This window comes from Hippocampus bargibanti, linkage group LG15, assembly GCF_051943395.1.
Source record: "Hippocampus bargibanti isolate YZ-2025 linkage group LG15, ASM5194339v1, whole genome shotgun sequence".
In the NCBI taxonomy this organism is placed as follows: Eukaryota; Metazoa; Chordata; class Actinopteri; order Syngnathiformes; family Syngnathidae; genus Hippocampus; species Hippocampus bargibanti.
Window position 1 is genome coordinate 7,408,593 of NC_142748.1, and position 13,979 is coordinate 7,422,571.

The 13,979-nt window shown below is 40.4% G+C and overlaps 2 protein-coding genes across 2 annotated transcripts; one reads left to right on the forward strand and one right to left on the reverse strand.

Annotated features, from left to right (window-relative positions):
* The first annotated feature begins 1,524 nt into the window (after nt 1–1,524).
* dlx4b (distal-less homeobox 4b) lies at nt 1,525–4,411 on the forward strand. Its single transcript, XM_089016130.1, has 3 exons — nt 1,525–2,114; nt 2,724–2,917; nt 3,737–4,411. Exons 1-3 carry the CDS (start codon nt 1,772–1,774, stop codon nt 3,998–4,000), a joined length of 801 nt encoding a protein of 266 aa, XP_088872256.1. The 5' UTR covers nt 1,525–1,771; the 3' UTR covers nt 4,001–4,411.
* Nucleotides 4,412–8,866: 4,455 nt separating this feature from the next.
* On the reverse strand, nt 8,867–11,066 carry dlx3b (distal-less homeobox 3b). Its single transcript, XM_089015332.1, has 3 exons — nt 10,558–11,066; nt 10,106–10,290; nt 8,867–9,735 (listed from the first exon to the last, which is right to left on the reverse strand). Exons 1-3 carry the CDS (start codon nt 10,916–10,918, stop codon nt 9,418–9,420), a joined length of 864 nt encoding a protein of 287 aa, XP_088871458.1. The 5' UTR covers nt 10,919–11,066; the 3' UTR covers nt 8,867–9,417.
* Nucleotides 11,067–13,979: the final 2,913 nt, after the last annotated feature.

Consider the following 13,979-nt stretch of genomic DNA (forward strand, 5'->3'; position numbering starts at 1 on the left):
CACACTCACATTTATAACCGTGAATGAAATTTACCCCGTCATGAGAATAATTTCTGGCGGCCTGTTTTGGCTGCGTAAGGCTCAGGGAAACAGTCCACCCCCCAGCAGGCAGGCCTTTGCCATGGCCGTGTAGCTGCAGGCAGCATTTTAGTCGTCGGACTTGACCAAAATGATGGGTTTGGACTTCCCAGCAGCAACACGCTCAACCCACCAAACACTTACCATTATCTTATTGTAGATTAGACATGCGCAAAACACATGATGGCTCTATTTTCATTTTAAAAAATACATTTTGTGTGTGTTAGCATGTTTTAATACACAGTGCATTTCTTTTGTCATGTCGAAGCAACTATGAAATGCACTTTTAAACATTTTAGTTCCTTTTTTTTCTTTTTGCTGAGGCTGCATCACTCTCCCATAATCTTTTACCACCATGTTTATAAACCTTGTGGCCCCAAAACATTTCATGAGCAATTTTCTTTTTGACGTGGATGCCCTATTTGTTCTATTAGTCATTCTACCACAATGGAGAGGGGGGGGGAGAGATGATAAATGCATTTTAATTAATGGAGCTTATGTGCGACTCAAACTAGCATATACAGTGTCTCTTACAAATTTAATTATGCCTTTCAAAATGCAACATGGATTGAGGAAATAAATAATTTGAGCTGTTTTTGTTACCGTTTACATCCCTCCTAATATGTTAAGGCGTCAATTTGACGTGTTTCCATTTTTTTGTGTTGACTAAAGCACTGAATATCCTTTTATTTTCATTTTTTAAACGGTTTTAAAATATCCCAATGGGATAGAAAATATGTTGTCTCTCTTTTCAATTATGTTTAAACAGTAACATCTCAGAAATATTTGTTGCTGATGTCTCCTATTATTTGACTGTTTTGTGTGGATTTTTACATACGGTAAAAAATGACCCACAACATAATCAATGTGATTTTATTTTTCAACATAATATGAGGGTTAAAGCACTATGTATGTATTGTATTGTTTTGAGAAAAAAAAATCCTTGAGTATAAAATTAAATGCTGGCATATCAGAACGTGTGTGTGTAATCACACACAAAAAATAAATGAACAGCAGTAAACAAAATATGATTACACCCCTCCCCAACAAAACAACAACAACATCAACCATCCGGCCAATTTCGATGATACACTTTTCTCTCTCGGTTAAAATGCCCCGTGGGTACAACTAATTCACTTCGTCTTTCCAAGCATTTCCCCCCCGCAGTCTGAATTATTTTCCAAGAAAACACGTAGAGCTAATAAATACATATTTTAATGATATTCGTTGTGCGCTCGAGTCGCTTTTTGGACGCCGGTGTGGACTCGCAGACTGCTCCTGTCAGTCACCGCAAGCATGACACGATCAGGGAAAATGATCGGATCTGTTGTTATTGTTTGGGAGGGAGGTCCTTGATGCGTGCATGTGGTGCGACTTTGCATCCTCGCGCTTGTTAATGAGGTTGACGCAGCTCTAGGGACAAGTTTGCGGCTAAAGACCAATCGGTAGGGGGGGGAGAGAAAGAGAGAGAGAGTTTGCATGACACAAGACAAGCAGTGTGTTCAATAAAGCGTAGCCTGCAGGAGCATTGTCAACGAGGGAAGAGCGATTTTATTTTTCAAAAACTTTTTTTTGCTTTTGTTGGATTTCGAGACTTTGGACGCACCTTGGAATCGTCGCGCCGTTTTCTTGTGGATTTCCTCCAAGTTCTCCTCTTCCTCAGAACTCATGAAACCATCTTGCCTTTCTCATCATGTCAATGGCTCTCATGCCTGACACTCTCAATGGGCCCGATCCGTCCAAATCGGCTTTTCTCGAATTTGGACACGTCAATCCCGCTCACCAGCAGCGCTCGCCGGGACTTGCTCATATTTACCCCGTGCACGGCTTCCACGCTGCTGGCCACTCGCAGCACGACGGCTCATTCCCCGCCGGTGCGTCGTATGGCCGCACTTTGGGCTACGCCTACCCCGGCGCCTCGAATCCACATCCACAGTCGTCTTACATGCCCTACCAGCATAACAACAACAATAACAACAACAGCAGCAGCAACTCCAGCAGCAGTTTAAACCTGCACAGACGTTTAGAACACACAGGTATGTACAATAAAATATAAATATACATAGTATATCATGTTTGAATGAAGTGCAAATTGAGCTGCACCGAAGCCAACGTTTTTTCCTATGTGATAGTTTTAAACATTGAATTGAATTTGAAACAAGTCATGGAAATTAGTCACTCTTGAATATTTTCATGTTGTGTAAAATTGTTGCTCAATTCATCTTAAGCTATTTTTAAAGCAGCTAAGAAAAACGGAACCAAATGTGTTAAATGGCACTTTTGATCAATGTGGAAAATTGAGCAAAATATTAGCCATTTTTTCTTGTTTGGTAGACCATAAAAATAATGGTTAAGTCTTGCTCTTGGGCCTTGACTTTGACAGCTGCCTTTTACAGCAAAGGATATATATAGTCAACTTTTTTTAAACAGTAACTCTCAGGAAACACAATTGAGAAAAGAAGTACAATACTTTATATTTTCACGAATAAATTTCATTTTCAAATACAAATACGTTTAGATACGTTGTGCATGCATAAATAAGTAAGGGGGTCGTTTTTGTCATTCTGTTTCAACCTTACACATCATTTTACACTATCACCCAAAATAGCCCCCTCTCTTCATTCTTGAAATGATTTGAATTCCAGATCACGACAAGGCACCCGTGCTGGAAAACCGGGACGTGCGTTTAAACGGCAAAGGGAAGAAGATCCGTAAACCCCGCACCATCTATTCCAGTTTGCAGCTGCAGGCTCTGCACCAGCGTTTCCAACAGACCCAGTACCTTGCCCTTCCCGAGCGCGCAGACCTGGCGGCCAAACTGGGACTCACTCAGACTCAGGTGGACTCCCCAACACTGACACTCATGTCGATTTGTGAATAACTGAAACAAAAACGGCATTAAAAAATCTAACTTGCCTTACGGGTTAAAAACAAAACGATCCGGAATCATTCCAGGCACGCCTGGAGATCAAACGTGTGCGAGGGATTGGAGTGTAGGGGGGGGGGGGGGTGCAAATCCCAAATCATAATTGTTGTGATTTGTCACCGGATCTCATAACGCCCGATTTATTGACTCGGCTAATGACGCCGTTTGATTAAAGCGCCTTAACCACAAATTCAGAAATAGTCTCTCTCGAACGCGTCACGTTTTACGCGACACGTTGGTGTGATAATTGGATGCTGTCTAATCACATGTAGCTACCTGAAATTGCATTTTTTTTGGATGATGTGAACACTCGGTTCGATTACGCGTAAGGCTATAAATCGTCTCATTCAGACGCAGCCATCAACCCTCCCTTCATTTACACACTCTGATTATATACCTGCGTAGTGTAATGAGAATGTAATATTCGTTTCGACTCGATACAATAACCATTTAATGACTGTTTTGACACATGAGAGTCGTTTCTAATATCTAGACTTTTATTTGTGGCCTATAAAATTCGACGCACCGTATGACTCATAAAAATATATACATTATGTATGTCGTCACAGTCGCTGGTTTTCGATATGAACAAATACATACAATATCGTAAATAAAATGTCATTTCAGCCACTGCTTCAACAAAATAATTTCTTTTTGACAATTATGTCTAATTGTATTGAGTTCTACGCAATCGGATAATAAAGTACGTGCTTTCCCCTTTCTTCCTTCCAGGTGAAAATCTGGTTTCAGAACAAGCGCTCCAAGTACAAAAAAATCATGAAGCACGGAAGCGGACCCGAAGGCGAGCACCTGAGCAGCACCAGTTCGGCCTCGCCGTGCTCGCCTCACGCTCTGCCTCAACTTTGGGACGTGTCCATGCAGGCGAATAAAGCAGGTGTCCCGATGTACCCCAATAATTACATGAACAATCTGGGCCACTGGTACCCGAGCCAACCTTCTCACCAGGAGAGCATGTCCAGGCATTCGATGATGTGAGTGGATTGTTTCCTGCCAACACCAAATCCTTGTCTGGATTACGCGCTAATTTTGCGCATCGATTAAAGGGACATTTGAAAAGACACTGAATGGGACTTTTTTTTTTAACGACACAATGTCTGGATAAATGCGTTTAGAACAGGCCATGTGCATGATTATTAACAAAAAGCCTTTCCCCGTGATCCCATTCTCTTGAATATCGAGAGAACGAAATGGATTCTGGGAACCTTGTTGTGACTTTGGAGTTGAAATCGTCTCGGCCAAAAAAAAAGACGCTCCAACGGGACTCGGCCAATCCGACGTGAAACGCAAATGAAACACTGTTACTGTTTTGAAATGAACACATAAAGATTGGTTACTTGCTGCTATGATTTTGTGACGACTGGATTTTTTTTTAATTGTTTGCACGAAAAAAAAAGGAATTTAATGGGATATATATATATATATATATATATATATATATATATATATATATATATATATATATATATATATATATATATATATATATATATATATATATATATATATATATATATGTTTCATATATATCTATACAGTGTATACATACGTATATACAGTATATACATATATACAGTGTGTATATACTATATATACTGTATATATATATGTAAGTGGGAAAATATATTATTCATATACGTTTTCCCACATAGATATCAAGTCAGTCTAAAAGATTTGCAATTTGATATTAACAGGGATGAGATTTCAATATGATCTCCTAATAAAAGGAAATGATATGAATGTGTGTGTATATATATATATATATATATATATATATATATATATATATATATATATATATATATATATATATATATATATATATATATATATATATATACATTCATATCATTCATATAGGCAAGTGTGATGTTATTTCCTTTTATTAGGAGATCATATTGAAATCTCATCCCTGTTAATATCAAATTGCAAATCTTTTAGACTGACTTATTGTTTGGCTCCAATAATTTCTTACAGTATGTAATTATCTTCATTAAAAATAGCTTGACTCAGTTCTTTCAAAGTTTCTATTCTTGTATTCTTGTTAAATTTTTCATTATGCCTTCTGGCTTTAAAGGCCTATTAAATCTCCTGATCAGGGACATTTTAATTTTCAATGTAAACACTTGCCAAAACCAACATTATAAACATTGCTTTTTAATCACCTAAAAATACAAATTGTGAGCTCATCATGTTACTAAATTGAAACTCAGATTTCTTGCTAGTGTTCCCTCACGCTCTAGTCACTTTAGAACCCCACCCCCCCAACCCAAACTTCGCTCTTTTATAGTCCCCTTTCTCTCTGTAATATGCAAGGCCTTTTCTCATAGACGATTACGCGCCTTGTTGAACATTGTGACTGAACGTCTGGGAAAATTATAGGCAATTTCACATCTTCAGATTAGAATAAATGGCTTGTGGAGTTGGACAGATGAATCTTTCAAACCAATTTTCATGAAAGTGCAGTGAAGGGGATCAGTCAAAAGGCTTTGTGGAGGGCTGAATAAAGCCACGCGGATAGAGTCTTTTCACTTTTTGATTTGCAATAGGATGCAAAACGGCTGGAAGAATACAAGCGGGCCTCTTGGGTGATTATCATTAACTGCAGCGATGTGACGTGAACGTTTTGAGAGAGCAATTTGGGTTCCACTCAAGTGAGTCTTGACTTCGCATCCATGGGATACATCGTGCCCGTTTTCTCTACATTCAGAGGCGGGATCCTATTTGGCAGGTGTCGGGCTCGCAAGCGGTGGACGTGCAAACACACCATTGTGTTTTACATCCTTGCAAATGGCATTATGTTGACTTATAGACACTCTGTGGAGACCCCCCCCCTCCTATACCTCCTCTCCCAAAACCATAATCACTACTTTGCATCTGCAACTTAAGTGTTTAGCCTCAAATGTAATTATTGAAATGATCTTTATTCCCGGAACGGTTGGATTGCGCTCACTATGATATGGGTTAATGTGCCTATGAAATATATTTAAAAAAAAGCTAAGTATAGTTTACGAGCATTCAAAATATCCCAAACATTGAGTGTTACAGTAACATACTGGAAAGGCTAAATAAGGCATGCCAAAAACAACTCAATTTCCCGTAAAAATTGTAATTATATTTTAGATTTTATTAGAATATATGCTGCTCTGCCGCATTATGACCACATGCTCAGGCTGTGCTCCCAATGCAAGATTTATATGGGGGAAATGGTGGGGTCTCCATTTTTTTATTTGTCAGTTTGATTTGTGGTCATGGTTGCTCTCACCATGCGACAAATGTCATTGAAACGGCTGTTGTTTTGCCTATTTTGCTTTCTCCTCTATCTTTTTTGATCTATCTCTCTATTCCTTTTCCACCTCCTTTCTATCCATCTCAACCATCCATGTTGTGAACAGATAATAATAAAAATAATACATTTAATTTATAAGCGCCTTTCAAAACTCTCAAAGTCACTTTGTCATAGGATACCTTTTTGATGCAATCTCACAACTTGACTTCATACAGAAAGCTACTTCTAATATATTGATATGCTGTCAATCAAAATACGACATTGTTCAGCATGCCCCAATTCAAGTTGCAGAAATAAACGCAGGTTAACTGATGTCAATGAAAAACAGAAAAGGATTATTTTTGCAAACGCCGGATTTTTTTTCCCCTGCAAGTTGGCTAACTTTTCCCACAGAGTGATGATCATGACAAGTTATTTTTCAAGGGACATGCCTTGTCTGAAATCCTGTCATGAGCCAGTCCCCCTTGCTCACGCCAACATCATTATATACAGATTTGCAGACCAAACACCACATGGATCCAAATAAGATGGCAGCATTTACACGCTTGTTAATCTCTATCACATGTGCTTTTTTCCCCACAATGTAAATATATAATGCGTGTGTTGGGGACGAACAAATAACTGGTGGGTACATCTGCTTGACTCCGGGGGTTTGTATCCGATGTTTGGTCTTCCTGTGTGGAGTTTGCGTGTTCTCCTCGCGTTGTATGAGATGGCATCTGTTGAGCATTCCTCCAGAATGGAAGATTCTGGACATGCTGGGAGAGACTGAGTCTGATTATGTCGAACTTTTTTTGCGCCTGTAACTGTAATGGGCAGCATTTTCACAGCCCCGCTTTGTTCAGCGAAAAGGTTGGTGCTTTTGGACAGTCTGCAGCTTAATGGCATGAGGAGCTCGCGATGAAAACAAATGAGCATCAGCGCAGAGCGCCAATGCATATGTGGAATTGTCGCGGATTGAAATTGAAGCGGATTTATGTGGGACGGGAGATGTGAGACAATCTCTTTTCGTCAATGGATGTAACAGCTTTGTTTTTGCTATCAACATGTAGCTTGTAGCAGAGGTGCATATTTCACCATGATGTCCCTGATGATCCACTGGTGAAAAGGACACTTTGATCCTATCTTATTTCATTTAGAACCGCTTCATACAACAAAGAGGGTGCAGAAAGTACTCAAGATTGAATGACTTTTGTGTTGCGTCACATTATTTGTTATTTACAGCAACTCCTGTATTTATTTTCTACTTCTTCCTTTCCTTTCCTCTTGCTTTCACCACTTTGATGCTGTGAAATGTAAATTTCTCCACTGCGAGAGTAATAAAGGCTAATCTAATCCAATTCAATTCGATTCCCATGCGAAATGGAGGAAAATACATGTGAGGTTCATTGAAAAGTCAAAATTATCCTTTCAAATTGCACTCTAGATATAAACTGGACCAACATATAAAGCTAACTTTTTTTCAGGGTCATCCAGGGTTCATAAATCCACAGCTGTCCCCTCTTGACTAATATATTTCTTTTGTGTTTACAGCATTTGAGTGATCCCGAAACAGCCGAAGCTCGGTCCGGACCCAGTTGCTGGAAGTCTTTCCATCATCACATCAGCCTCGCCAAGGATCTTTCGACCTCCACTTCAACCCGCCATTTTGCCGCCCCCCCCAGAAAGTAGCATTGACACCGTCCTGTTGACTGCTCAACTAGGTAAAGGCATCGAAGCACCGCCTCTATTTAGAGCCTGGTCGCTTTAAATTTTATTTATTTATTATTTTTAATAACCATGTAGGCTACCCTGCACTTTTTCATATTTTGCGATAGCTGAACATTGGAGGGCCCCCACACACTCACACCCGTACGTTTGTCTTCAGCACAAATGGTTCATCTGATGAAGGGTGGGCGAGGACCACACATGCCGAGACGTTTTGGGTCAACTCCGAGAGATCGCATGACCCCCCCCCCCCCACCCCCCGTGATGAGAATGAATTGATAGCGAAATTGAAATAATTCACATCTGCTCGTGTAAGAGTGCGCGGCACGCCAACATGGTGGAATTTAAAGGCAGCTGCTGGCGAATTGAGTGGCGAAATAGTTATGAAGTCATCCGCCTACTGTTTGAATTGTGAAAATATTGAGTCAAGTCTATGACATAAATCCATTGCGAATCAAAATATACAATTCAGACTAACTTTTATCTCCCAGCCAAGTTTATTCATGAAAAAAAGCAATTAAAATTTGAATTTAATTCAGAATCATTTAATAGCACCCTTTATTTTGCTCCTTTACAGCAACAATTTGACTCATATAGGACATGAATTATCATTTCTCTAACGCCATATTAACACAGACTACCGTCCAAATTTAATTGTAAAAAAAACATTTTTTTGGTTGATTTTCCTGCATATCAAGTATTATTTTCTAATTGAGCGGACATTCACTGGACATTTTACTTAAAATGTCCGTTTTACACCACTATAATAATATCACAAAATATATTTCAATGTTATTTTTATGTTTGTTTTATAAAGGGGGTGAACACACACACATACACACACGCGGTGCAGTTAACAGCTTTATTCAGAAGACAAGAAGGCGGAATGACATGAAAATAAAAATGACTTCTGCATGAAGAACCACAATCGAGTCGTTTAAAACAAATATGATCATCATAGTGGTTCTATATACACACATATTTACAGCCTTCCACGCTTTTGTACAAAAAATATTTATAAATATGACCTGAGTTTAAGTAAATGTGACGCTCGGATGTGAATTATCAATCCGATGTTTTAACTGCATCGTTTTATTTCCATTCTTGCGTGGTTACTGTTTCACAAAAATAACGTCGCATATTTTTTTTGTTTACAAAAAGAGAGCATAGGGGGGATATAACAGAGATAAATTATGTATCTATATATATTTGAAAAAAAAGCATGTCAGAAATAATCCATTAAATACATCGTGAAAGTGATCACAAATCCCTTTTTGTGAATGGAACAAGAAAAAGTTCTGTTCACCTCTTCAGGCTTGTTCCTGGTCCAAACGTGTTCGTTATTTTTTCGGGGTTTTGACCTCGTTACAAAAAAAAAAAGCGGGGTTTGAAGTCACTGTTAATAAACAGCTCCCACGTTCTGCGGTGGGACTGGGTGGTGCACGGTACTCGGATGCTGTAGGTGGGATCCCTGCTGGTACCAGTGGTTGCTATAATCGTCCATGTAAGGCGGCGACGACGAGCTGTGGGCCGGCTGCGGCACCTGAGCTCTGCTGAGGGGGTTGTTTTGGGGGGTTCCGTTGTCCCACGCGGCGGGGGAGGGTGGGGAATTGCAAGCCATGGAGTCGCTGGCGTTTGGGCTGTGGTCGAGGGGGACTTCGCCGCTCTTGTAGAGCTTCTTGAATTTGGATCTCCGGTTTTGAAACCAGATTTTGACCTGGGGAAGGACAGAGATTGGGAATAAGTTGAGCAATGTGAACATTTTATATATTGAATATTATGTTCAATTCAACAAAACATTTGAAGCGTTGCTATCGTGAAATTTGGCTTTCCATCACTCTACTACAAGGAAGTAAGAGGTTCTACAAAACTAATAGTTCTCTGTATTGTCCGCAACCAAGATTTAAGTAAGTAAGATTTAAGTAAAAACCCAGATTTTTTTGTGTGCCAAATAACATTCATACCATGCAGCATTTCAATTTAAAATTCTTCAGATTTCAATTACACTTTCATTGCCCTTAGTAAATACCAATACAGTATATATTTTTACAGTGCATTTAATATTCAGTTAAACAGACAGATCTTACCTGCGTTTGGGTCAGGCCAAGTTGGGCGGCGAGTTCGGCTCTCTCGGGCAAAGCCAGATACTGAGCCTTTTGGAAGCGCCTCTGCAGGGCGGCCAGCTGATAACTGGAATAAATGGTCCGGGGTTTGCGGATCTTTTTCGGTTTGCCGTTCACCATGCGGACCTCGGGTTCTGGCTCCTCTTTTACTACAAGTTAAAGGTAAAAAATTGAAATAAGTTGCTATGAAAGTAAAGATAATGCAAATCAAATACATATGGCTCTAGACTAGAGTCTCTAGACGCTGGTCTCTCTCTAGTCTCTAGACTAGTCTCTCTCTAGACTGTAGTCTCACTCTAGACGTTTCAATAGAAAAGGATAGATTGTTGACATAGTCCATTTATCTTTTATCGGCTTAAAATTAGTACTTGACACACACACACACACCATGCGTATTAGTGGCCATTTCTTCTTACCTGAACATGGAGGTGACGCCTGCAGATGATCTCTGTTGTAATGTCCGTATTGTCTGTAACTGTTTGTGTAAGGGTACTCTGATTTGGCGGAGTACACTCCAGCGGCCCCCATTCCGTTCAGGTTAAACTGGTGATGGTGATGATGGTGATGGTAAGAATTGACGGGCTGTCCGTAAGCCTGCCCCTGGTAATACTCGTGATGGCCGTGGGCCGACTGCGCCGCGCTGTAGTAGCCCATGTCCGTCACGGAGGACTCCGGTAGAGTCGGGGAGTCCTTGGGTGTCGGGTGGGAGCTCATAGATCCCGGAAGGTCGGTTAGAATACCGGCGATTTTCTTCTCGTAGAGCTGATCGGCACTCATACTTTTTTCTCAGGGGGGGCAGTTGCATAGGGGGGGGTGAGCAGTAGGGGGGGTGCTCCCACGATGGGGGTAAATCCACGCGTTGATGAAGGAAAAAAGATTTTTTTTGAGGAGAGGAGGGGGAGAAAAGTCCACTTAAAGTCTTCCAGCTGCAAGAACTTGGTTGTGACATGGCTTGGTGTGTGTGACATGAAGTTATAGAGAAATGGGCGGGATGCTGAGTTCCCATTGGCTAACCCCCCCCCTACACACACACTACCCCCACCCTCTCCCTGCTGCCTTCCAGCCAAGCGCACCCGCACGCAATCCTCACCGCCTTGAGTTTTTATGACTTTTTTTTTCTTCATTTTTTTGACATTTACCTGTTCGCGGTGAGAAAACAACACCGGAAGCTCTTTCGGGCCTTCATCCAACAAGATTCGCCTCCAACTACTCAAATACACTTATTTCATTTTTGCAGCTTTCCAGTAGTTGCCCCAAGCTTTCTTTTTTTTTCTTTCTTCTCCTGTAATTGTTTGCATTTTGGAGACGCATCCCATCGCCAGACCGTCTCCTTGATGCTTTTATGCAATGTTTTGCCAGGAGATGACACTTTTATTCATCAAAATGAAAAGGTTCCCTGCTGTTCACCATTGTGATTCTAATTTGATGGAGAGGCACAGGAGTTAACTGTAGGGTGAGAAAAACGAGATAGGAACGATATAAGTAAAAAAAAATGCTTCAGCTGATGCAGCCCCCAGGGTGAATTCCTCTGAAGTGTTTATGCGTGGTTTTTTTTCTTGTGGGGTGTGGGTGGAGCAAAATGGCTTGTTAAAAACGGATGGATTACAGTATAATAAGTGGAGTGATATGGGGTATGTAATATTATGTACCTTTTTTAAGATGTATTTTTATTTTTAGGGTGAACACCCCTTACTCCATTTAATGTGGGAATAGTGATAGCGTAATTTGGTACATTTTGATGAATATTTTAAATTATGCTATTATTTTAATGTGACTTTTGCATAAAACACATAGACCTTGGATGTTCCTTTGCCAACCATGTTACGTGATACTTTGTCGCCCTATTGTGGTAGATTTGCGCGGTGCAACTTTCAAACGGGGCAATGTGTGTTCACTTTTATGTCCAGTAGAGGGCGCAGGCGGATAAAATATGGAATTGCACTTGTTAGCAAAGAAAAACAACGCATGAATTGTTTAGCAAACTTGGTTGTATTTTTCACTGTCACGTGCCCTTGGACTCCCTGACATAAATAACATTTCCCTTTTGTTTTTCTTTTGCAGCCACTTACGGTTGTTAGGATCATCCAAGAGAAGATTCCAGGTTGTTGCAGAAGCACTGAAGTAAGTCCGACAATATACCTCTGTGCATGGGGGTTAAAACGTTATGCATGTAACCAAATTAACTCATTCACTGACAGACGTGCAAAAATGTGTCCACTCCAGTGCCAGGGTTTTTGTAATTGTCATTTGAATTCTAGGACCCACAGAATATTCGCTTCTAGGACTACATAAACATTCAATTTAGCGTAAGAAATCTTACATTGTCTTCTGTTATCACAAAAAAATGAGTTAATTTCTAAATTTTATGGATCTGGAGTTATATGAGCTTGAAATGAGGGCAGCTGTCCAAAATACTATGAAATACATATATATTGGTTTATGTAGCGCTTTAACAAGAGCTGAAGCTGGAACAAAGCGCTAATATAGAAAAAAATAGAAATGATGCCCCCTTGTGGAAAAGGAAAAACCTTGCCAACCATCTTCCCTGCCATTTTCAATTCCCGCAATAAATTCATGAATGGCAGTGAATGAGTTAATATCCTATCTTCCTTCGCAGTAAACCGACCTATTCAACTTCAGCACCCTGGTAACTTGAGAAAGCTTCCATTGTTTGGTACTTTACTAACACAGTAGGTTGAAGTAAGCGCTGCTGGCCCTGTTCCAGCATTGGACCAGAGATCAACGTATTTTTCTGACTGAAACACAAGAGGAAGTTTAAATTGTACACATACTGGAAATAATTTCCTGTACTTTATTTACACAGTGCCAGGTCTGGACCTGTTTAGTAGAACGCAAAGTGAAAGTGGGTACATAGTCCAACAATTTCCATTGGACCTTGACCACTAAAGGATCAAAAATTCCTCTGGGGAACAAAATCCATCCTATTTACTCGTACCCTCCCTCCCTCTTTCTCACTCATCTCATTCCTTTGTTGCCATTTTATTTCCAAATACCAGCTTTTGCATTCCACTTTCAATTGAGTCTGCCTCAGGCTGACTCATGTTGCAACGCCTCGACGGGGAAATAGTATTAGACCAATTGTACCAAGTTTTATTGCACCATATGAAAGGATCACAAAAGAGTTATTATATGGAAGTTTTGTGTACATATTGACTCCTGATAGGTGCAGTGGAGTAAATAAACACATCGGAAAGCTCAAAACTGCTTGATGCGAATCAGCCTTGAGACTACACACCCGAGGTCTAATCCCAGAGGATGTTTACATGATGTGATTGCGAAAGGCTGACGGACACACAATTGCTTCCTATAGACCCCAGCCCCCCTTTGCCCCTCAATTTCATCTGCCTTTGAAAAGTTCAAGCGAGTCTCCATAATGAAGCGCCACAGGCTAGTTTAAGATGATCTGATTGACTGCGAATCAGGCGAGTGGGAGACCTGGAAGCTTTATTTACGGCCGACTCTCTCTCATTATCTACCCGTTGTCTCCCCCGCACAACACTCTCACCGTCCCCCTCGTCAGCGGTTCAAACGCAAAAATATTCATCCAACGGCGTGACCGCGTGGTGATATTTGGACTGCTGTTGATCTTGTCTGTCCCATGGTTCAAGCAGGAAACTCCACCCTGAATCTGAGCATGTTTTGACTCGGGCAGGGGGGCAAGATGAAACTGCTCCTGTGTGACTTGGGAACAATCTTGACAACACTGTCCGGTTCAAAACATCATAAAGACACATTTTAAATACCGCATTTTTTTGCTATTTGCATATTTTCAATTCACGAATACATTCGTGAATGAGTTTATTATTTTGCAAGGTGG